Source organism: Tinamus guttatus, unplaced genomic scaffold (assembly GCF_059628265.1).
Source record: "Tinamus guttatus ecotype Peru unplaced genomic scaffold, ASM5962826v1 Tinamus_guttatus_pri_ptg000389l, whole genome shotgun sequence".
Lineage (NCBI taxonomy): Eukaryota > Metazoa > Chordata > Aves > Tinamiformes > Tinamidae > Tinamus > Tinamus guttatus.
In genome coordinates, this window is record NW_028288923.1 from 8124618 (window position 1) to 8149875 (window position 25258).

The 25258-nt window shown below is 40.1% G+C and overlaps 2 protein-coding genes across 2 annotated transcripts; one reads left to right on the forward strand and one right to left on the reverse strand.

Moving 5' to 3' along the window:
- Positions 1–2462: 2462 nt before the first annotated feature.
- On the reverse strand, positions 2463–19570 carry DUS2 (dihydrouridine synthase 2). The gene is made up of 15 exons (XM_088530901.1): positions 19442–19570; positions 18691–18736; positions 16903–16994; positions 16020–16063; positions 15127–15187; positions 12554–12601; positions 12045–12110; positions 9748–9818; positions 9136–9222; positions 7824–7992; positions 6814–6935; positions 4749–4892; positions 4291–4378; positions 3878–3951; positions 2463–2726 (listed from the first exon to the last, which is right to left on the reverse strand). Exons 1-15 carry the CDS (start codon positions 19562–19564, stop codon positions 2489–2491), a joined length of 1473 nt encoding a protein of 490 aa, XP_088387027.1. The 5' UTR covers positions 19565–19570; the 3' UTR covers positions 2463–2488.
- Positions 19571–20050: 480 nt separating this feature from the next.
- Positions 20051–21637, forward strand: DDX28 (DEAD-box helicase 28). Its single transcript, XM_010221691.2, has one exon. The coding sequence runs from the start codon at positions 20051–20053 to the stop codon at positions 21635–21637; it is 1587 nt and encodes a 528-aa protein (XP_010219993.2).
- The last annotated feature ends 3621 nt before the right edge of the window (positions 21638–25258 follow it).

The window sequence follows — 25258 nt, forward strand, 5'->3', positions numbered from 1 at the left end:
AAAGTATACAATTATTATAATAGGTTAAGAGGAATAAATATAAGCCTTGATGACCAGGTAACAGTTTAAACAATTATTTTAAAACATGTGCTTATTAGAAAACAGAAGAACTCCCCAAAAGCACACATTTCATTTAACATACATACAACATAGGTATACTTTTCAGTCATGCATTAATACAATGCTGTTTCAGCTCATAGAGGAATATAAATCCACTACTATCCAATAGTGTCCATCACCCAGAGGCACGCACATTCTGTTACAGAAGAGGATTGATAAAACATCTATACACTATTCACACAACCTGTATCTAAGCATCAAACTTCAAGTGTAATTCCAAATGACATTTTTGACAGAAGTACCACAGAAGCCTGCCCACATTTTCAATTAAAAACAACAACAAAAACACACACACACAAACCCACAAACCTTACACATTCTGGACTGCCACTACAGGCACACACCTCTACCTATAAAATATAGAAGGCACAAAAATGCATTGAACTGCATTAATGTTAAATGCTATTAATTTTAACAAGGGAAAAGCAAGGGATTTTTTTTTTTCCAAAATTCTAAGCTTCCCTAAGGAGGCAACAGGATGCATACTCATGTCACACCAGTCAAAGTATGAAGAAAAAATAAAAATTAAAAAAAGAATACATACTGTTATGTAAGCCTTGGCTCCTAAACTGAATTATTCTGGACTTTTTCTGAAAGAGGTCCATTTCTGCAGTGACATAACTTCTACTTAGTGTTTTTTCTTCAGATTTTTCTACAAGTCAATGCGTAAATTTCATGCTCTTCACAGTTGGCTTATCTAGAATTTGGCCCCAATATTCCAACAACCTGTAGTAATTACTACCATACAACTGTGCACTGTATTTGGGCACTACCACCTTTAATTACTGGAATTTGTATAAAGATTCAATCTTAATTTTAGATTCACTTCCACAAAAAATTAGGGTCATTTGAAATTCGAAAGTGACCTTCACAAGTATATTTGATAGCCCCAAATGGTCCTGACAAACATACACAGATAGTTCTCTCAACAGGGAAAAGGCTCCTTCTAAAATTAACAATATTGTAATTTTTTTCGCCTAAGAGGAAAAATTCTAGCAGTACAGTTATATCAAATTTAAATACATTTAATTATATTTACTTCAGTTTGCAGAATAAGCAAAAAAGGTTTTTTTATAGACATATATAGATTTTTTATGAATTACTTGGTGATCTAAATAGCTTTCATTTTAAGTATTTAGTTTTACATGTTTGAACATTATCTGGTGAGATGCTGCTCTTCTGTTACAGAAGAAGAGTTTAATGCTGAAACTGTCATTTGAAATAAAAATTTAAGTTTTAAGTAGGAAGGTGGATTATTATATTGACATTATTTTCAGATGGACCTGATAACTTGAAGATCCATCACACCCTTAAGGTAAACTATTCCATCACTTGAATAAATTGGAAATAATTTAAACCTCTGGATTTTCTCTTAATATATGAACAGTCTCTTTTGAGGATTCAAAACTTATTTAAATCAGGCAAGCTGAGCTGGGTTTCCATTCAATCTGACTGGAGTCAAATCCTCTCTTGGTAGATAGGGTGTAGAAGTTGTAATGGCAAATTAAGAAGAAAACACATGTCTTTCATTAAGACTACCAATGTCACAGTGAAATACTGAGGCAAACTTTATCACATTTCAAGAGCAGATTTAAGGCCACACTTGGATGCCTACTCTTGCTAGTAATACAGATGCAGACATTTAGTAGAACTTCCAAATTCAAAAGAACAAAACTTACTCAAAATGCCTTAATTCAAAATACTCAGAGCTGCCAGTCCTGGCTCCAATCTGTTATTCGAAAGAGATATGTGCAATACCTAAGACTAAGGAAGAATGATTAATTCTGTTATTGTCATGTTTTTGGAGGGTAACATGTAGCAAATATTATGAAATATATTTTTTCATGTTTACTATTATATTTTCTAACTCCTCCTCTCATCAAAATCTTTTTTGTTATCTATGATTATATGACTGTTGTATATAAAGCCTTCAAATCACACAGGCAACTCATCAGACAATATGTCTGGTTGCCTGCTAGTACTTTCTTATATGAAATTTTCTGATTAAATTAAATATTTAATTCCCAAATGAATTCAGCAGCTTATGGATGATGTATTTAGATATCTGTTACCAAGATACCATAGTCCTCTTCAAATAAATGATAAAACCAACAATGAAATTGCTTTGAAAATACTAGATATTAAAAACTTTTATTATTTGGGATTATCTTCTCAATGTTCTTTAAAATCAAGTTGCTGATTTAGCCTGTCCGAAAGGCACTGTGGGGACAGAGAAGTGAATAGTAGACATTTCTCATTGGCAGTTTGCACACCTGGGAAAAATAAGTCTCTGATAGGATCCAAATGAAATATGAACAGCAAGGTATACATTTGTAGCTGCACAGTTCTGAAACCTCTAACTTCCATGCTATCGTGGCATCTCGGGCACACTGAGGTCAGAAGCTCCTTCAATAAAATTAGCCTTCTTACAGGAAGGCTCAGCACCATCATCTCCGTGGTCTCTGTTATTCAAGCGCTCCTGGTCTTCCCTCCTGCGTTTGTTAATCAGGTGGTTTTCTCCCTCACACAACTTGCCCTCTGGGACACCCAGTGTTCTCAGGCAGACAATAGCTGCAGCCTGTTCTGCCAGTTTCTTTGACTTGTCCCTGAAGAGCAAGCAGAGCACAGGTATAAGTAGAAACTGGAGTCTTTTAACTGCCAATAAAATACAATCAGTTTCCTGCCTCCGATGCAAAATCATGAAATAAAAAGCATTTGTAGTCAGACGACAACAGGAGAACAAGCAATGAATTCCAGAGATGACTGGAATTTTGCTAGGTGTCAATGCTGCTATGTCACAGCTGACAAGAAGGGTTTCTGGGAATATAAAGTCTTGTGTTTTGAACAGTCATCGTTTCCAAGTCACTCCTCAGATAAATTTATATTTACAAATATCATCACTAAACAAAGCTAACTAAGCTTTAAAGGAGCAGCTTCTGGAAGGACACTCAGGCCTAGCATGCCTGGTAACAGCACGAGTTCACTGAAGCTAACACAAGCCAGACTAGTTGCACAATAATTCAAGCTCCAGAAGTGCTGAAGAGTACACATTACTAATTAGTGGAATTCAATGTTTGAAAATGCTTTCTTCTCTTTTTTTTTTTTCTTTTTTTAAATCAAAAATCTCTCCATTTTTTTTTTAATATACTTCCTAGTGTCTCCAAATAGGAGTGCTGGGAACACCAATGGTTTGTTGCCTTTATCCTCTTTAAAGCATCCAATGCTGTGCTTTGCAATTTAATCAAGTTGAAGTTGGGTGCAAATGCCTGAAGTTGACTCCAGCATTAACAGAGGAGTGTATTTCCATAAAACATTAACGCTGCATTACATGTAGCCGTTGATTAACTCTGATCTTTGAGAAGTCACTGAACTGTCCTCTGCTTCACTTCAGATAGACACCTAATTTCCAACTTGTTATGATAATGTTTGGGTCTGAAGAGATGCCCTCCTCCAACTCTCTGCTTTGTTTCTGGGTAATTATTGGACTCTTCAGAGGTGAAAGAAAGAAGGGCCTCATATCTGTACCCCTTCCACTACAACTAGCAATGTACCGAATGAATTTAAATCTGTAACTATTTACTTGATTATGCTAGCACTTAGCCTTTCTGGTCACATTCAGTTTCTTGGAAATTTTTAACTTTTTCTTCCTTCTGGATTCAACTTTATAAAAGTCGACAGCAGAATCCTGGCACTATGAGTTTTAAGCAACACTTCAAAAAATATAGTATAGCTGCAGAAGACATTAAGGATGACTTACCACAGAGTTGATTTATACTTTTGCTCAGCTACTGTCACTACCGAACAGAATAATTTGTCCAGTGGTCTTTGAACCTGGAGATAAGAATTAAAAAGGAAGCCACCATGTAACTTAACGAGCAAACAGCACAAATTGCTGTAATCCAGACACACTCACTTAGTCATGGACCTGCGATTAGGGCACCTAAATCAAAACCAGATTGGAAGTCTAACTTTCACATTTTTAACTTGCAATAAAATAAGCTGCTATTTTCATGCATGTGTATTTTCACACATACTACCATTTCTGAAGCAGCTCATTCTAAAGCTATGCCAGACTGGGAAGCTGAACTTCCCATTACCCTGAGTCCTAATGCAACAATTTTACAGATGTGGAAAAGAAAGAGATTTAAGAAGGTTTCTTTCTTGACTCACTGTTTCATAGACAGGCTGCGGGTGCTTCTCTTTCCTGCACCACTCCAGGAGATACATCTTTGGAGTAATCTGTGGTGGATATTCTCGCCTAGAAAACAAAAAACAAACGCATGAACAACAACAAAACAAATGATCAGCAAATCTGTTTACAGTCTCACATGCTTTTACGTAGAGATGCTTAAAATGTTTTAAAAAAATCACACAACATATTTCATAAAACAACTGGGAGAAACGAACAATCTCAGGATGCCTGGCACTAAGGAACTTCTTGTAAACATCCAAATAGCAGAGGAAGAATGATGATGCTAACAATTATAGAATGATGTACACAAGCAGCTTCATAAAAATTCATTAAGCACTGTTACTAAGTGAACCGGTATTATCCAAAAAGTGCAAGGCATGGTCAGATTCTCAGCTTTTATTTACAGGATAGTGAGAAACTAAATTTGCATGCTTACTTGTCAAATCTAACAGCCATTTTTATTACATCTGGATCATCCATCTGGTCATCTTCATCTTGTATCTTAGTTTCTAAAGATGTTTTCTTAGCTGTGAAAATTGTTGTTGTTTCTTCATAGAAGTCAGCCATCTCAAAGACCTCACTATTCAAACAGAATTCCTTGGTATTAGAGATCAGCGTATACATTTTTGTATTCTATGACAGAGAAAAGCAAGCACAGAAATCCATTTTATTTAAAAAGAGGATATATCCATAGTGAGCCACATGAAAGCATGGACATATTCTGCACAGTGACATTGTAGTACTCTGGCTTTACTGCTTATCTGACAAACTGGAGTCAGAAATTGTGAAAGAATGCATTCATTTCCAGCAACAAATATTCTATTTGCAATCTGAAAGTTCAGTCAGAAACCATCAGAATTACATGTCCTGTAATGCTAAATCAAGTTATTAACTTAGATAATAACCTGCAAGTGGACAAATCAACAGAGAACTTGTGAGTGACCTTCTGCTGCACCAATTCAACAAAAGCAATATGAGCAAAAACTAGGAAATAATTACTAAAAAGGGGTAGGCCAAAAAGATTGTAAGTAAAAACACAGAAGAGACAAGGAATTGAGGAATTTGTTTTCTTTCAAATTTTAGTATTAAAATATTGTAAGCAGTAACACTATCATAGAGCATCCAAATACTTTAAAAACTGTGACCTTTTGATTTAGACTTGAAGTTCAGCATGAGACACAAACAACTAGGATTTGGGTCAGAGGCAAACGCCTCAAAATATTTTTTAAACTTCGAATTCATGGCAGGTTACATCCACCTTGAAAAGCTGAGAACTGTTTCTTTACTTCACATAATACGTGTTACTATTCATTCAGTAAAGACCACCACCACTCTTGGCTAAGATTTATTTTAAAGTGTAACAACTGTTTTTAATTTCAATCAATGCTACATCTCTTTAACCAAATTAGAATATGAGCCAAAAAGGTAGTAAGTTACTACGCTAAAAATTATTTAGCTACTTATATTCCAAAATGAAATGTAACTTCCAAAATGTAAATATTGTTAATATTCTTGCTTACTGCAATGGAATAATTGTGGGCAGCAATACTTAGAGAAGGATTGTGGGCATTTGTATTCATTTTGAACATAAAGTGAACATTGATTAGGGCTTGCTAAAATATAGTAATTGCATCTGCAAAATACTTCAACACTTCTTTCCATGCTCATACGTGTAAGATAACAAATGGCTTTAGATTGTGTATTTTATAAAAATAGAGACTCTTTCTCTTCCCTTCCATCCCATGAAGAGATTATCATAGCGCTCAACAGGAATATAACACATACAAGCTTAGATCTCTATTTTGTTCAGTTTAGGGTGGGCCCAAGCCTCAATTACCTTTTATTCTTAGTGACTTCCTTGATTATATGTATATTTTATAGTTTCTCTAAACTTTTCTTCCTTTCCTCTCTCCTCATTCCAGAAATCTCATTTTAGATTGTTTTTGAGGTTGAGGTCACTAAAGCAAATACATTTCTCCAAAAAGGTTTTAAAGTTAAGTTAAGATATTTCAGGTATAAAAAACAGCAACACCTCCCCACTTCATACAGTCCACCTTCAGACTTTGAGTTCATCTCTAAGTGCTCACCTAAATAAAAACCCCCGTGACAAAAACACCCACATGCACACAGAAAAACCTGTGTAAAAAACCTCCAAATGAAAACAGCTGTGCTCTTAGCCTCCCGAGTGCCACCACAGAATGCTGAAACTTTTGTTACAGTAACTCAGATAATGCAAACACAGGATCCACGCCTGTCATTCAGTGAGGTAAGCACCACTCAAATTACTATGCTGAATATACAGACATTAAGGTTAAAAGGGTAGTGGATTAAAACTTGAAATCCTGAGCTTGGCAGAAACTTGGAAAAGTATATATATGGAATAATATTGCACATTTAAGGGGACGTTTTTGCAACTTCTTCTGAAGGTCTGAAATGCCAGACAGAGTACTGGTTTCAGGTTTGATACAAGGTGTGTTCTCGTTTCTGAAGCAGATGCTCACCAGATTTCCTGTGTAGACTGTGCAGCATGCAGCTTCTTACCCTGAGTTGTTTCCAACTGTTCTCTTAACATCTGACACAAACAGTATTTTGTATTGGTATAGTGATTATCGTATCTCACTGCCTGAAGGAGAGAGACAAAATACATAAAAAACATACACCAAAGAGATGTGTAAGTAACAATCACGTTTCTTGATTAATTTCAGAATTACTTTGGAAGTGCAAAGTAAAATCTATGGATTTCTCAAAAATATATTCAAGACTACTAAAGAATGCGAGCACAAATCTGTTTGGGCACATTTTCATGAGAAGCTGTTCAACTTATTTCCACACTTGTTACAAGAGTTGACCAATTCACAAAATTGACTAGCAGTGAAGAACTATTTCAGAAAGTAGCTAGTTTATGTCTCTCCAAAATTTAAAAACCAAATCTAAATGGATGTCACAAGCAAGCCATAGAAGACAAATTCACCTCCTATTACTTCAGTTTAACATATTTTGAATAGTTCAGCAAAAATAGATGGAAGCTATAAAATCACAATAAAACACTGCATGATTGACAAATCATTCCCTTTGTTTCTCTGCTGTTCTTGACAATATTTGTGATAAGGAAGTAGTTCCTAAAAAAATCTAGCAAGGTACTTATTATGTAATATCCCTTCACCTTCTGTTACTTACACTGACACATCATCAATAGGATTGCCTGTGTTTCATTAGCTTTGAAAATTCCTGAACCTTTTCAAGATAATGTTGCAAGTGTTCCCCAAAAGCTTTAAAAGGTATGGGACACACGTAAAAAAGATCAATAAAACCTGCTTTTATTTTTTTTCTAGAAACTGCTGACCAAAGTGACACAAGGAAAGTGAAGGCAATTTCCAAGACCTGCATCTTATGCTGTATGTTAATATTATCAGAGCATCTGAAACTAGCAGGAATTAAAATACTGTAGTAGGATTTGGATTAACATTGCTAAACAATGCTGATTTTGAGTAAAATTGCTCAATAAACATACGTATTTGATGTAATCTTGCATAACTTTCTTCAAAGGGAAAAGACCCTCTTTTCTGAAGATAGAGGGGTTCCACATGGCAGCACGAGCTATCATTACGGACGAGGCAGCCGTTGCTTTCTGGAAGGTCTCAATGTCCATATATTCCTTGATGAAGTCATGAGATCCTCCACTGAAAATAAACATCACTTGATCAAGAAAGTCTTATCTGAGACCACTTGTGCTTTAACAGAGCCTTGTGTTTTCCAGCGTGATGGAACACTGTTAATGATGGTCAACCACCATTACAGCTTGTGCAAAATGAGCCTTTACACCATTTTTAGTGCCTGAGGTCCAGAATGAATCACTTCCATGTTGTTTGAAAATGACATTATTTCCAGTGCTGCAACCTCCAATTGCATGCTAATGCTATTGGCACTGGCGATACTGAAAATGAATTTAATCTGGATAGCATCATTCCATTTTTGCTCTGGCACATATGCAGAAGAACTATAAATCAGTCACACAACACTTCAAAGTTAAAATAAGTTTGTACTGCCTCTGCTTTCAAGTCAACAAATCAGGTGCTTTTGTGAAGAAAAAAGAACATTTGAAACACATTATCTTTCTCCCAAAGTTTCCCTGTATAATTCTTTTTTAAAAGTAAATAAAACTAGCAATGCAAGCTTTGAGTGTATCCCTTTAAAAGAAAAATCACTGTCAAATTCGAAACCAAAGAAAGCTACATAATTTAAAGCAGTAAGTTAGTTTAGACACTTAGAATGTGAAGACAATACAAGAAATCTTCCTGTAGTTTTGAGAGATGATTCCAGGAGCACAATCCCATTTTAGAAATCACTGTATGAAAGTATCAATCATATCCTTTCTTTAGAGAAGAACTGGGATTTAGGATTGAAGAAATAGCACTGAAGAGGTTATTTCAGCACACTCTGACCCTTGCAAAGAAGTAAAATGAGATACTGATTAATTTATCAGAAATAAATTTCTTGCATTTTTATATAGTAATTGCTTACTTTTCCTACTCATGGAAAATATAGTTAGCTTCATTTTATATTTTAATCCCTTCTCCTACTACTGTTATTGGTAGCTTCATCTTTTAACTAGGGAAAAAAAACAAAGGTTTCATTGCAAGGTATAAATCTTGCTTGCTTTTTGAATTTCGTGTTTAAAAATTCATTTTGAAAACTGAAAAGTGGGTAAGCTACTTAAGAGTGATGCTTAGATAACATTGCACTTGCCCTACATGAAGAACCTTGCTCATTTTTGCTCTGGTTGGATTTCATCTTCAATAACCAGCTTAACCAGCTCAACTTACTTGGCTATTACTGGAATGGAGACTGCTTCAGATATGGCTTTGATCACATCACAGTGGACGGGGTGCTGAGGCCTCTCCTCCTTATTCCTTTTCAATACAGATAAAGAAAACATCACAGATTTCTATGGAATCTTTATGTATCTAGATCTCATCATTCAGGGACTATTTTGACGTAAGTATTTACCCTCAATTACGTTATATGCTTGATTAATAATATTTTTAATAGAATTATTTCATATCAAATGCATTTTAAAAAGAAAAATAATACTGTAATTCCATATCAAAATAAAGCCTCTTTTTTTTTTTTTTTTTTTTTTTTTTTAAGAAATTCAGACTGGACTTTGTCACTATGCTAATGACATTTTGGGACTTACCAATGCAAGGTAGATTTAGTTTTATTTCATTCTTACTGAGGCTAAAATTTCAGAAAAATATCACCAAATAAATTAATTCCGTAATTACTGGTCTAACCATCTAAAACATTGATTCAGCCAGCAGTGGAAATCAGAACCACATGTTAACAGTAGAATATATCTGATAGGGTCTTATCTTAATGTGCTCCGTTTGCCAGAAAACTGCAATAAAAGTGCAACAGTCGTAAAACACATTTACCTTCCATGGACTGCAATGGCAGCAACACCAGTTTTCTCTATTCTCTTTACCAAATTTACAGTATCCTCAACCTAAGGGATAAAAGAGAATGACATGATCTTTGTAAAAAGAGAAAAAAATCCCAAAAACAAACACAAAACACATACAATCACCACACAAACAACTTAAGGAAGTCTTTTCCTTCATCAGAGGTATACGACTCCTGTATTTCAACACTAGTTTCCAATATCCATACCTCTTCAACATAGGCATCAAAAAAAAATGGCATATGATGGCTAAACAACACATAAAACTCCTCACAATACCCCTTCCAATACTTTCCCCCTAAGGAAAGGAAGATTAAGAATCTTCTTGAGCCAGGGAACATAATACTTTCTAGTAGGGGAATATCCATCAACAGTTTTTTAGACTGTCTTTTGAAAGTGATAGAAAATGCTTGATTAGCAGGTCCTCTTTAATGCCTATTCTTTGAACCAATTAAAATGCATCTTGGATAGGTAATTAAGAGGATGCCTCCTGAAGTCAACCTCACATGCAATCATGCATCCTTAATATTCTTCTCACACATGTGTATCAACAGTTTACAAGTGTCTAAACAATTTGAGTGGTATTAACACATGACCGATTGACCAAAAGATGCAGAGGGAATGGGAAAGCTTCAGGAAGTAAAATACTGTTAACAAAAGGCAGAGAGAAATTTTGTACTGTGCAGGATTAGCCTGCTATAGGCAGCTCTGCAGCTTTTGGCAAAGGAAGGAAAAACGGAGGGGAGGGAGAGGGAAAGGAAAAAAAAAAGAAAAAAAAAAAAGACAGTTTTCAAAGCAGATCAAGTCTGTGAAAAGTGTAACAGCTACCAGCTTGCATGGACAAAGAAACAGAAGTTCACCTGCTGTTCTCATGGAAGACATGTTATGCAAAAGCAGCTTGAAACAAAAAGAGGGTCTAGGATAGTTGTAGAAAATAAAAAGGAGAGGTGCCAGTTCTTTGATTGAGTATTAGGCAACACCTTGAAAAAGTGATCTTTTCACACAGGTTCAAATGACTATTTAATAATTTTAAGTGGATGAATAAATGCTTCTTGAACAATAGGTAGCTACAGTTAATCCAACTACAGAAGTGGTTCATTCTCAACCACAGTAATTATGCAGGTAATTAAATACACACTTGCAGAATAATCAGTCATAGAAAAAAAGATGACAGAACTTCAGGAGTTTTAAAATGTATGTAAAGAATTCAACTAAAAAAAAATCTGGTAAGAAACTACAGCAGCTATAACAAATGAATTTACACATTTTTATTACCTTCATAATGGTTGCATTTTAGAAAAGTATTGACTATAGGAAAAATAACCACTTGGGCAAAAAAAACAGTCCTACTACAATGTCCTTTAAAACTGCCATACTACTCCCAAGTTTTCTCCCTTTCACAGAAATATTTTCTCTGCATATAAGCAATGTTAAAAGAGTCACTGCAAATGCTGCACATTTCAGAGAAGTAGAGAAGAATCTATCCAGAAAAATCATTTTAACTGTGATGAAGATGCTGCTTTTGAGAATGATGACTATGAATCTCACTGCATAAGCTAGCAACTGTAGTGCTGAAATCCATCAAAAACTTTCCCAAAAGGCTGCAAAAGTTGATTCCTTATTTACTATATGTCAAAGACTGCAGTTATATTACATGTTTAAAACACCTTTAAAGCAAAAACCTTGCAGATCTGTGGATTACATATAGCTTATACAGCACAAGCAATTTCATTAATAAACTATTTCATCTGTGAAATCTTTATTGTTACTATGAACCTCAGAAACTGGAGAAGTAGTTTTAGGGCTTGGTCTTCTCCTCTTGGTTAAACTTCAAGAGAACTGTCCAAAAATTGAAAATTCATCACACTGATTTTCTACACATGAATTTACTCACAATCAATGCCACATGTAGCAATCTTATTCTAGAGTCAGAGTGCCTTTTTTTTCCCCTTTTTATTTTAATCTAATGCTTGTCCACAGTAAATTCTTGGAAACCAATTCAGTGGGTTAGGATAAACAGAACTAAGATACTTTCACTACAGAACCACACATTTGGAATTCATCAAACACGAAGGCATCTACTATTATTTTTTAAGCTTTTAAATTACAGAGGAGAATCTAAGTTTGCGATGCCAAACAGAAATTATAATTCCAAAATAACAGATCTAAAATGTCACTATATTAGAATGCCATACATACTAACCAATTTTAAAACACAAAATTGAACTTAAAAGTAAAATACTTCAGCATAATGATTATTTATGTTCTTACTGAGGGCAAAATGCGGATTTTGCAGGTTACTGGTTTACAAATTCCCTTAACAAGAGTAGTCAGTATCTGAAAAAAAAAAACAAAGGAAAGGAAATTGTCATCAGAAGAGTGACATGAATAAAGCTTGCCTTCCTTTTCTTGAGTATACAAGGAAATTAGAATGTAACACTAATTGCTGTACCTCTGTAAGGGATCTTACATGCCAGAGGAACACACACAGTCCTTAACTGAGGAGATAATTCACTTTGCCCAAGAGAAGTGGACAACCTTAGGACAACCGGCAAGTAAAACAGTGTTGCCTCGCACTGCCAGACTACTCAAATCATTTCTCAGTGATATTCTTTTTAATAGAATAGTAACATCTAAGAACAATTTAAGCTTAATATTAATATTCAAAACTCCTTATTCCATTTTACAAATCTATCTTCTGTGCATTAATTCCTGCTTCCCATAGAGTTCTGTTTATGATATATTCCACTGCACTTGAGGACCCCCAAGGTGATACTTACAGACTCTATTTTGTCAGGATCAGATAGCAGTGCTGCTCCCATACCTCCCTGGCAAAATACAGAGGAACTGTTATACATTAGAGACATGAAAAATGCAAACACATTTGGCAACTCAATTACTTTGACTAACAGCAAACCACAGAAAAAGTACAGTCTTAAAAAAAATAATTTAGGAAAAAGGCAAAATCTGAAATGCAGGAATGTAAGTCAACACTTTGGTGAAGCAATACTTTTCCTAGAGTTGTATTAGAATAATTAAGCTGTAACTCAGGGCATTAACTTGCTTGCAGTATTTTAAGGAGGAAACAATTTCACAAACTACTTTTAAAAACTGCAATCAACTGTTTTCTACTCATTAAGTGACAGTAGAACAGATAAATTACACAGTGTTTGAGAGGTCTTGATGCCAGTAGTTTCTGTCACTACAAACCCAGAAAAAACACCTCATGCAAATTAAGTACCTGTATAAAATAACAACTCTGAATACTGTATTTTTTAATAATCTGGCTGCTCTTTCTATGCTCTCATCTGCATGTATAGATCTCGAGGTCAAAAGGCAACCATAAGAAATAAGTTCAGGCAAGTGTGAACTTGTTCAACACAATATTAGTCAGAAATTAACTATACACCAGCATTTGAATTTTGATATTTCATGATATGATATCATGAAATACGATATTATGATATATTCACTTTGATAGGTCATTTAGCTTGTCATTTTCACAAATGATCATTGAAACAAACGAACAAAGGTTTAATATAGAAAAAAGCCTAGAAATGTACATGGTACCTCTACTCCCAAGTCACATTTGATAAAATACATTAGAAGAAATTTAAGGCATTGTTTTTCAGAGTGCAAGCCAACCCACAATGGTAGGTATATGTCCCCCTATAATTTCTCCAGGCTATGCCTTCCTTGCACCAGCTCCTGAGATTCCATTATTGCCATATCTGATCTGGGCTGAAAGCCTAGGCCATTAGAGAGAAAATATCACAAGGGCATTCAACAGTTTTTATTCACATCACATGGTCCCGATGGAAAAGCAATTTTTGTGATAGGAAAACACCAGCCATGTCTTATATAATCTATATACAGTTATTACGACCCTTTGGTTCTTCTTTTTCCAAATGCCAAGACATAGCTCTGTTCCTCTATCTTATTACAGCATTCTGGACTAAAATAAAACTCTTTTCCTTTTTAAGTAATTTTCTCATGAGAAATGTTCCATTACTGGAAAATGTAATCCCCTTAGACACAACCATTCTTTTCCATTGTCTGAGAATGAAAAAGGAGGGCAGGATACTCTGAAGTAGGGTCTATACAATGTCAGGGTATCATGTAAGCTATGGGCATGTTCAGCAGTGTCAGCTCTGGCCTTTAATATCCCCTGTTTCAGCAACATTGCTTTCAAACACCAAATACCCCATTTCAATTGGCTATGTCCTATACATCTGCTATTGCAGCAAACTGCCAGAAAACAAAAGCTCTTCTTTTTCTACTGCCTAAGGGGAAGGAAAAAAAATGTTCACTTATTTCACAGGCATCTGGATTGATGGTTGGAAGTAGGACAGACCTTATGTTACTGTTTACATTTGCCCCACGCTTTAGTAAGAAGACAGTAAAACGTTTCCAAATGTAACCGAAGACCTAAGACAGAACAGTGAAGTTGAAAGTATTGTCTACACAAATATATTAGTTTCACTGTTGAAAGGGTGAAGTTTTACCAGTTATATATGACAGAGAACTTGGGCCAAAGCTAGAAATGTAAATATATTAAAAAAAAAAGAAAGAAAAGAAGACAACGACAGAAAGCTTGAAGGCTACAATCAGGCTTCTCCCCAGGAATGAAGCTTTGAATCTTCCAAGCTGAAGGATGAGACACAGTAGGCACAAACTAAACAAGGAAGTCTACTGAACATGAGAAAACACTTCTTCACTGTAAAAGTAGCTGAACACTGGAACAGGTCGCCCAGGGACTGTGATGTCTTCACCTTTGGAGAACTTCAAAAGTTGCTGAACAAGTTCTTGAGCTCTAGGCACTAGCTGACCCTGCCTCAGGAAGGTGGTTGGAGCAGGTGTCTCTAGATACACCTTGCAGACTCAGCTATTTCCTTATTCTCTGAAGTTCTTTTCCTTTGAAAACGACCACAAATTTTCTCTCTTCTCTATTTCTGCATGTACATCTGATATAAAGATGAAGTAACACAGCCCAATTTATTTGAACTTTATTTGTACTAATTGGCCTAATGGTGCTAAAAATTCGTTAGACTTGTATGTTTTAGCCATAAATGATGCAGGAATAGTTCAGCTTGTATACGCTTTCCTAAAGATAGCCACTATCCTAGCTAAAACTAATCCATGTTTGAGCTGAGCAGCGTACAGTTGTGAAACCTTCCTTGCCTAGCTTTAGTTTAAACTTTGTACAACAAAACCTTCAAGCCACTGCTGTTCACCAAGACGAGCAGAAGTTTCCCTATTTCAGTTTTTTTTCTCAGAAAAAAAGAACATGTATTTTACACTCCATGCCTCTAAGGAAGAAATGATTATTTAAGAGGAATCTAAATCTACTTACCTTTGTAGAATATTCTTTTGGGCAGCCCATGTTGATATCGATACCAGCTACATCACTCTCCCTGAAAGAAACAAAATGAAAAATGTATTTCATTATGTTAGAACAAGCAGTGGGAAATACACATCTTACCAGGAAGCCTGTTTTATTGTCATGGTGCTTGCAGAAGAATATAAGATTAAAAATAAATCTGAACTTCTGATTTTTTAGCTTCTCATTTAAGTTACATACCTTTTTAAGGGTGGTCTGAACACCTGCCTGGGCACAGGTTTCAACTGCCTGTGCTGTGGGGAAGTGTGGGAAGGCTGCAAGTAGTGACCACTGTCACTATAGTTAATCATCTTACTTTACATCTATTTAAAATGGAAGCTTCTTAAGGTATGAGAGTAGCTTTTGCACAATATTTTGAGGGCTTCAAACTACAAAGAATAACAGACATTTTTAGGCATATTGGTCTACTTCCAGGTATTGCAATACCCAAAAAAGCTACATATTGGAAAGATCAACCACACAATAACTGCTCTAGTGAACAGCCAGCAATCCCAGCAAGGAAGTTACACAGCAGTAGCTTTGAGAAAAAAAAAAAAAAATATATATATATATATATATATATATACATATATATAAAAGTCTATAAAAATTGTTAAACAGAAGTTGCAGTACAGACAATTTACATCATTATATCCCTGGCTTTTTTTAGACACAGATCACTGCTACATTTTGCCGTGCAGCTTGCTCCTGCAACACTTTGGCATACTGAACTTACTTTTGTTAAAAGTCCTATCAAGACCTATCTTGACCCCCTCCTAATCATTTTATTTTGTCTTCTGGGATAATTCCTTGGTACAGCAGACTCAAACACAGGGTAGAAAGAGCAAGGGGAGGAGATGACTTACACAAGCTTAGCTACTGCTAACGCTCTTTCAGCATCTGCTGAACCCTGTTAGTGAAAGAGAAGAATATAGTTACAAAATAGCATCAGGTGAAAAAAAATCTGCATTCACTTGCAGGTGTGTGTAACTGTATTTGCTCTAAACAATTAGTGCACAAAACTACAAAGTGACAAAGATGCATTCACAGCAAAACCCCTGCTTTATTTAAATGTTTAAGTTAACCACGGAATGACAATAAGCAAGGCAGAGAAGGAGAGAAGGACCTTGAGAGGTCAGGCCCCTCTCTTAGCCTAGAGCAGTGTCAAATGTTCTTGGCCCTCGTTGGAAAGGGTCTTTCCCAATGTCTAATGCAGTCTACACAGCTTTCCCCCTCATTATCTTATCCTACAGCCAGTGGACTCAAAGAGCATATTATCACTCTTTCTCTTCAGCAGCCTTTAATTATTTACACAACTTTAATATGCATATAGATCCTTTCTTATCCAGACTAAAGAATGACAGTGTTTTTAGTCTTTCAAGTGAGATGTTCACGCAGCAAGATTTAGAAATATGACTTACACAGTGTCATTTAGCTTTGGTACCTGTATGTCTGGAATTTTAGCAAAAATACCTGTTAAGAAAATAAGGAGCTTTCATAGAGCACATAATTTTAATCACCTCTTTTGAAAACAGCTGTAGAGGGAACTTTTAATTTAGCATTCAGGCTACATACATTCAAATACATTATAATTTCACACCAAGTGTGTTGCAGAAATTCTATCTCCACCTGAAACATTTTAGAACAGCTAATCTGCAATACAGACAACTATTTAGACTCCTTTAAAGCCTGTAGTGTTGGCAACATTAATCTGTGTTTGCAGAAGTGTACTGCACGCTGATTTCTTACCATCTGAAAGATAACGCAGTGTCTCTCCCTTTCACAAGTCCTGAAAACAATTCTTTCATTAGGTGCAACAAAGTCCACTGTGTCGAGGACATCTATGAAATGAGAAACAGATAAAACAGAATATTCTATGAGCCAGAAATATAAAGTCTTTCATTTTACGAGGCCTATATCTGCTCATCCAGTGATCTGACCTCTGTCAAATATGGAACACACCTAATACTTATAATTCAACAGCATATTTTTTCTGTCCTGTGCAAGTATTCTAATTGGATACTATACATCAAATACATTAACAAATCCTAGTGTCTGTTTTTTTTTTTATATTCCTTTGAGCTAGTTTATACCCCTCTGATTTGTTTATTTCTAATTCAGAGAGAACATCCTAATTTGGCTACCCTTTCTCTTCGAGCAGATCCACTTTGCTGTCGGGAGGCCCAGCATGACCCGGTTAAAGGAACAGAGAGCACTCACAGCAAGTTCACTGATGATACAAAACTGGGAGGAGTACCTGAGACACCAGATTGTTGTGCTGCCATTTACAGCAACCTCAATTGGCTGGAGAAATGAGCAGAAAGAAATCTTACAAAGTTCAGCAAATTAAAATGACAAATTCTCCACCTGGGGAGAAATAATGCAATGCATGAGTGCAGGCCAAGGGCTGGCCAGCTGGAAAGAAGCTCTGCAGAGAAGGACCTGGGAGTCACAGGTCCAACACTGTGAGTCAGCAACGTGCTCTTGTGGCCAAGGGAAATTGCATCCTGGGTTGCAATAGGAAGAGCATTGGCAGAAGGTCGAGGGAAGCGATTCTGCCCCTCTGCTCAGTCCTGGTGAGGCCGCACCTGGAGTTCTGCATTCACTTCAGGGTTCCCCAACAGTAGGAAATGGAAAACACCCATTAAATTTTTAAATTTTATGTGCAAATAAAACATATCTCAGTTTGAAACTCCTGTTTGACACAGCTGCTTAATGCCTATCCTTAGCAGAACATATTCAAAAAAAAAAATAAATGAATCAAAAGGCCAATGATGTCTATAGAACACAATGGATGATCTTAATACAACAGATTTTCAAAAGAATCTATCTCTTTAATGAAAGCTTTATATGAATTCTCTTTTCTGAAAGAGTTCTGAAGTTTCTGAAGGAAATATATGCCCATCTGGGAAGGGAAGAGTTCCTAAGAAAGAAGCCTATATGAAGATGGGTTTATAAACAACTAGTCCTACAGAAAGAAAATACAACAAATAAAAATACAGTGGGCACATATGATTCTTAGTAGGCAAAGACACTTTGTTTTAGACCTCTGATTTTTTACTACAGAAAGCTAGAAACAGCTCAGAAACCTGTTGCTTTAGAAGACAAACTAGAGTGACGGAAAAGACAGAGCAGCAAATATGTGAAAATTCTAGAGATGGTGAAGAAGAGAGTAAGAGTGTGTGTTAGGATCCAAGTAAGAATATCAAGATATCAGCTACCAACATATCAGCCCTGCCCTCCAAAAATATTTGTGGTTTTCCTGACGAACACTAACTAAATCACTGAAATCCTTTAAGAAAGAAACTGAAGGTGAAAAACTGCAGAACAGCATGCAGGTATAAGGTCAGTCTTAAGAAAAAAAAAAACACACTAATTAAAAAAAACCCCACTAATTTTAGCATCTAACTGCTGCTGTTTAGAGAGATTATCTGTACCTCATTGCAATTGCTATAAAATTATTTCAGAAAAGAAGTTATTTTTCCTCAACTAGAATAAAAGAATGCTTAAAAGGAGCAACAAAAAAGCTATACTTGCCATTTACAACCCTCTTACACTGCAGCATCTTAATGTCAATCAACTCCTGAGAACAAAGAATAAAAATATGTAAGCTATCCAGTTCTTGATAATTGTCCTATTTTACAGATACAACTATCTAGAAATACCAAGTATCATCTATAGAAAAAGAGTGCAAATGAAAAGTTTAATTACACAACAATGCTGAACTAAAGCTTTAAAACATGAACAGGAAAAGATGAAACATTTTATGTAATTCTTAAAGAAAAATTTTGTTCAAACACATATTTAATGAGCTGGGAACAAAAAGCACGACCATTTACCAAAAGCGCAAAGAGAAAATAACTCAATGTTACAATAACAGGATATCCTTAAGAACTGATCTGCATTTGTACTGCCCAAATACATAAATGACTAAAACAATAAGATAAAGTTTAAAGAGGTAATTATCTTTATGCTAAGAACTTAAGGGTTCTCTGCATTTGGTAAAAGTCAAAGATTGATTTCAAAGCCAGAACTCCAAAAAGAAACAGCAGAATATAAGGAAACTTCTATAGTGCATCTTTTAGCTAGCTGAATACAAATCATCAAGTAGTCTTAAAATACAGGTCGGCCATAATTTGAGTAAAGCTCAACGGGTGATATATCAAGCCACAGAGGTTCTTCTTTCCCTGTTTTCCTAATGAAAAGGATATATATAGATTGATATAAAAAGCATTACAATAAACATTTGTTTTTATTAAAGGTGTTCTCAGGTAAGACTCCCTCCTACCTCACAGTACACTATATCAGCACCGTAATCCAGAGCGAGAAGCCGCATTGGTAACGTTCCGACTCGCACCATCGGAGCCAGGATGCTCTTCCCTCTGAAACACAGGGGCGTGTTCACCGTCATTCCTGTTGCAGAGCTGCCTGCAAGCAGAAAACCAGAGAAGGGAAAAGTGAGAAGCCAGCAGACAGCGCTTCCTCCTGCCGAACGCACAGCCCTCGCCTTCCGAGAGGGCCGCCCAGCCTGGCCGGGGCGAGCGAGCTCACACGCCGGCACTGACCGAGCTCCGGCGGCCCCTGCTGCCGGCTCCGCGGGTCCCGAGGGCGGCTGCGCCGCCTCCCGCAGCTCGGGGGGAGCCCCCGCAACGGCCGGTAAGGGGCAGACGGACCCCGAGAGAGCTCCCGCCGGGCAATTTTAGCTGTCCCCGGATCCGGGGGGACTCGGCCGCCTGCTGAGAGGTTCCCGGCAGTTTCCGGCGTTTTCCCGAGAAAACGGCCACGCGCGCGGCGCTCACCCTCCTCGCCTACCTCCCCCGCGACTCCGTTTGAGGAGAGGGAGGCGGCGCCGTCGCCGCTCAGGGCGTCATCGGGCGGCGCCACGCGAGGGGCCGCCATGGCGCTGCGCGTGGCGCGGCTGCGGCCGGGCCGGCGGCCGTTCAGCGCGCAGGCCCCTGCCGCCGTGGTGCGCATCCCGTGGGCCGTGCGGCTGCGCGTGCAGCGGGACCGCCAGCGCGGGCGGGAGGCGGCGGCGCCCGCCGCGCCGCGAGCCGGGCAGCCGCTGCTGCTGCGGAGCCGGCGGCCGGAGCTGAGCCAGCCGCGCTCGGTGACGGTGGGGCGCTGGGAGCGGCCGCGCCTCGTCTCGGACGGCTGGAAGCACCGCAAGGCCTTGGGCGACTACTTCCAGCTGGAGGCCTCGCAGGAGGGCGCGCCGGCCGCGCCGCCGCCCGCGGGGCCGCGCGCCTCCTTCGCGGAGCTGGGGCTGCAGCCGGCGCTGCTCGCGGCGCTGCCGGCGCTCGCCGTGGAGCGCCCCACGGCCGTGCAGCGCCTCGCCATCCCCGCGCTGCTGCGCGGCCGCAGCGCGCTCTGCGCCGCCGAGACGGGCAGCGGCAAGACGCTCGCCTACCTGCTGCCGCTGCTGCACGGGCTGCTCTCGCGGCCGGAGCCCGAGCCGGAGGAGGGCGAGCGCGGCCCGGCGCGGCCGCGCGGGCTCGTGGTGCTGCCGTCGCGGGAGCTGGCCGCGCAGGTGCGCGCCGTGGCGGCGGCGCTGGGCCGCCCGGCGGGGCTGCACGTGCGCGGCCTGGAGGGCGGCGGCGCCACGGGAGGGCTGCGGCGGCAGCTGCGGGCGCCGCCGCCGGGGCTGGCCGTGCTGCTCGGCACCCCGGGCGCGCTGCAGGCCGCGCTGCGGCGGCGCCTGCTCGAGCTGGGCCGGCTGCGCTGGCTCGTGCTGGACGAGGTGGACGCGCTGCTGGACGCCTCCTTTGCAGGGCTGCTGGAGGAGATCCTGGCACAAGCGCCGCTGGCCGTGGGAGCCGCCGGTCCTGCCGGCCCCAGCGAGGCCCGGACCCAGGTGGTAGTGGTGGGTGCCACTTTCCCTGCGGGGCTGAGCGAGTTGCTGGGGAAGTTCACTGACGTGCAACACTTTGTCACCCTGGCCACGCGGAGCCTGCACTGCCTCCCGCCCCACGTCCCGCAGAAGTTCATCCGCATCAAGTGCCAGGACAAGCTGACTGAGCTGCTGCAGCTCATCAAAGACCGCCGGCCGTCTGCCGGGGCTGTCCTTGTCTTCTGCAACAACGCCAGCACAGTCAACTGGCTGGGCTACATCCTGGATGACCACAAAATCCGGCACCTGAGGCTGCAGGGACAGATGTCGGCAGCCGACAGAGTCGGCATCTTTGCCGCCTTCCAGAAGGGCCAGGTGGACATCCTTGTGTGCACTGACCTGGCTGCGCGGGGCCTGGACACGAGCAGTGTGGAGCTGGTGGTCAACTACGACTTCCCCGCCAGCCTGCCGGACTACCTGCACCGCGCGGGGCGCGTCGGGCGCGTGAGCAGCAAGGCGCCCGGCACCGTGGTCAGTTTTGTCACCTATCGGTGGGAGGTTGACCTGGTGCGGCAAATAGAGACTGCGGCCCGGAAAAGGATGGTGCTCCCAGGCATGGAGCCCTCTCTTAAGGAGCCTCGGCCTAAAGCAGCTTGAGGCAAGGCGTTCAACAGGAATAAAGGGCCCCTCTGGGATAAACCTGGAGCCTCAGAGGCACTCACTCCGAGTGAAATATCCATTACGCTGCATCCGTTACAGAAAACCAAAGTGCCATTTTGCATTCTTTTCTGTTCTTAAATTTTTTTTTTTAATGTACAACAATGCAGCCACATGTGGGTGATACTTAGAGCATTTTTTTTGTTTAACCATTCCCAATGGATATTTATTAAAACACTTGAATGATTCATTTTTATAGCATTTTTTAAAGCCTCCTTCCTGCAACCAAACAGCACCAGATAGAGTATTTTCCTAGGGTAATTTTCACAGCTTGAAATCAAGTTGTGCATTTCAAAGCAGCCCTGTCGCGTATCACTGAATGCTCCACCATAGGCAGAAAGCAAATATATGTTGCATGTAAAATAGAAAAACAAGGACAAAATTAAAATAAGTTAATAGTTGTGTGGGAAGTTTTGTGTGCCTCTGATGTCAAAGACTATAGATTCAAAACACAAGTGCACTTAAGCCCTTTTTATAATTTGTAGGCACAAATTAACCTTATTTTGAGAACAATAATCATCAAACCACATTTTCCCATATATTCTATCTTTCTTTGTGGCAAACAATTACCTCTATTTTCTATATTCACTTTTTACATAACTCTTACTCAAATTACACATAAAATTACACATAAATTACAAATTACACATAAAAGACAGCTATCCCCTTGGAAAGGCTTCTGCAAAATAGCAAGTCTAGAAATTCATTTGCAAAGATTAAATAACATACCTCAAATAAAAGAAAAATAATATTTAGGCCTTACCTCAAGCTCACAGTCTTCTCCAGCAATGTAATCTGTGGTTCAAGGATGCATCATGAGAGCGTCCATGTTCCTTTTGCAAAGCAGGACTGTTGACCATCACCTGCAAAACCCCACAAGTTCTTCCAGCATACACTGGTCAGTTTGGCTAAAGGCTAAATGCAAACACACCTGCACTTCCAGCAGTTACTGCTTTATTAAGTTCTCCCCATTCAGGGTACACCTGTCTCAACTCAAGCTCTCCTCCCTCCCTCAGGGCAGACTCCTTCTCTTACAGCTAAGCCACCTAACCCCCTGGCCAGCCTGCCTGGGGTCACCTCCGGAGGCCAGGAAAATTGTGCTCAGTTTCGTGGAATTTATCCCTCCTCAGAGCTTTGCAAGAAATCTCTAAATACCAAATGCAAATGTACTCCGGGAAGGCTAACAACGGGAAAAAACTCATTTGCAAGCATGTGTCAGGTCCTGGGTTGGAGGGAGGCAGATGTGATCTAGAAGGACCAAGGTGACGGATGGAGGCTGCTCCAGGGTCACAGCCATGCCCAATCCCTACCTCCAGCCGTGGCCCAGATCCGCACAGGAAAACGCTCTGGCACGGCGCCTCTTCCATTTGTTGTGGAAAAGGGCCGCCATACCCGGCAGCAGACCAAGGCTCCTTCCTCTTAACCTCATTACAGCACCAGAACCGCACCCCGGCCCTGGCGCCGCTTCTCCGTGCCACCCGCCGCGGCCGCCAGAGGGGGCTGCGCACCGGCCGCGGCTGAGGGCGGCACCGGCCGCGCGGGGGAACGGCCGCGGCTGAGGTGGGGAACGGCCGCCGCTGAGGGCGGCACCGGCCGCGCGAGCCGCCCGAAGGCCTCCCCGGGCGCGCGGCGGGCGAAGCTCGAGTGCCAGAGCGCCGCGAGCAGAGCGGCACGGCGGAGGGAGGCGGAGGGAGGCAGGGAAATAACGTTCTCTTAAGCGTGGCTGCCCTGTCTCCTGCCCCAGCCGTGCCCAGGTTCCCCCTGCAGCCTCTGCAATACGTAAACCAAGCCCCCTTACTCTCTATTTGAGTTCAATTACGTAATTAAGGAAATATATACTCAAAGGAGCAATGTACTTTTTTTTTCCCCCCCCCCCCTCTCTTTTCTTCTACTGTCATTTCATTTTAGGCAAGACAGGGCAGTTCCCTCTACACCCAGCAAAGCTGGCCTGCACAGCAGCATGGGAGGGGGGTGGCTGCAGCTGTACCAAAAGGGCAATAGGGCTAAGGCAGTTGTGCGAAGGTATCTTCTAAAGCATTACACTGCTTGCACACAAAGCAGCTCGGAACATCTGAGTTCAATCTCTACAACCCCTTTCCACTGTCTCAGCTTCTAAAGAAGGCTAAAACAATTGCTAAGACAAAAAAAGCCAGGGCTCTTTTTTTCCCTTTTTCCTCTCCCTCCATGAGGCGGTAGTTAGATCCAGCCTCTATACAGGGTGGAGTGTGTCACCAATTACACTTAAGATCAGCATAGAACTACACCTGCAGCTTTAAACTCTAGTCCCTGCTGCACAATTTGAAAGTCATGGAGGAGTTAAAGGAGAACATGTGCATCAAACAAGCCTGGGAGTTGCTCCAGGCTTTGGATTTCAGCCCGTCTCCATTGTTCGGTAGGAGCAAGGAGCTGAGCACATATGAACAACAGTGGAGGAGCTGGCTGAAGGCTGGATGCTTTTAAGTAAAGCTGCATAACTGATGCAAAGCAACAACTCCCACACGCTGCTAAAAGAGAAGATCCTTCCCCTGTTAAAGCCATAACCCAGACCTGACCACCTGGAGCATGCAGCAGCCTAACAAGTGGTCCAAGAACCTACGTCCACAGGCTCTGTATTTCTCCCTTTCAAAAATTTCATCAAAGTCACAAGGAGGAGTTGTGCAGACCTACCTGCTATCCAAAGACTTCAAGACAAGTCTTGGGATATATAAAGGCAGTGTCACTTTAATATTATGGAGCAAGCTTCAGCCCCAGGCACACCTGATGGTGCTTTAACCTCAGTTGAGGCTTTACTGATGAAATGGCATCTGACACATGACAGGTGGATTAGAACAAAACAAAGCTGATAATCTTGACCTTTTTTGCTCATTTTTCACACACCCCATTTTACTACACAAAGGCTTCCTGGTTCAGTCACAACAGAAAATCTAACATTTTGGTTTGTGCACTACCGATTAAATCCAAACATGAAAACAAGTTCAATAGTTAGATTCCTCTGGCACCAGAGGACACCAACATCATCTAAAAGCATTCCACTACAAGGGAAGTATTTATTGTCTATATATTTTGCTTAAGAGCAAAGAGAGAAGCACCTCAACTCATGCTTACCTAATCCAGGACTGAGGGAAGAAGAAATCTGTAAAAAGTTATTTATCAGAGCATGACCATCCATGACCACGTTTAAACACAGTATAACTTACTTGAAAAAGCCAACATGCATTGTAAGCATCTCTTTTATTTGTTGTAATATAAAGAAGCATACATCATTCCGTTAAGTACAACTCAAATTGTACACTAACAAAAAAGATCAATCCAGACATCCATGAATCTGTCACAAAAGGATTCATTAGATTTTGCTCTGCTGGTATTGCACTTGGAAGAGATTTGAAGTAAGGCACAGTAAAAACAAAGTCACTTAGTGCTTCTACAGCAGATGTCTCTTTTTTTTTCCTTTTTCTCTCCTTTTTAAACACATGCTACATGACGTAAAAGTACTTCTTCTAGCTTATGTATATACACACACAGGGAAAAAGAAAAGAGCATGCACTAGAGAATTTAGATTTC

Coding starts and splice junctions, on each gene's coding strand:
- DDX28 (XM_010221691.2), top strand. CDS start 20,051: ATGGCGCTGCGCGTGGCGCGGCTGCGGCCGGGCCGGCGGCCGTTCAGC.
- DUS2 (XM_088530901.1), bottom strand. CDS start 19,564: ATGACGGTGAACACGCCCCTGTGTTTCAGAGGGAAGAGCATCCTGGCT. Junction 18,737..19,441: donor CTGATATAGTGTACTGTGAG/GTAGGAGGGAGT, acceptor CTTTGTTCTCAG/GAGTTGATTGACATTAAGAT. Junction 4,379..4,748: donor ATGGCTGTTAGATTTGACAA/GTAAGCATGCAA, acceptor TTTGTTTTCTAG/GCGAGAATATCCACCACAGA.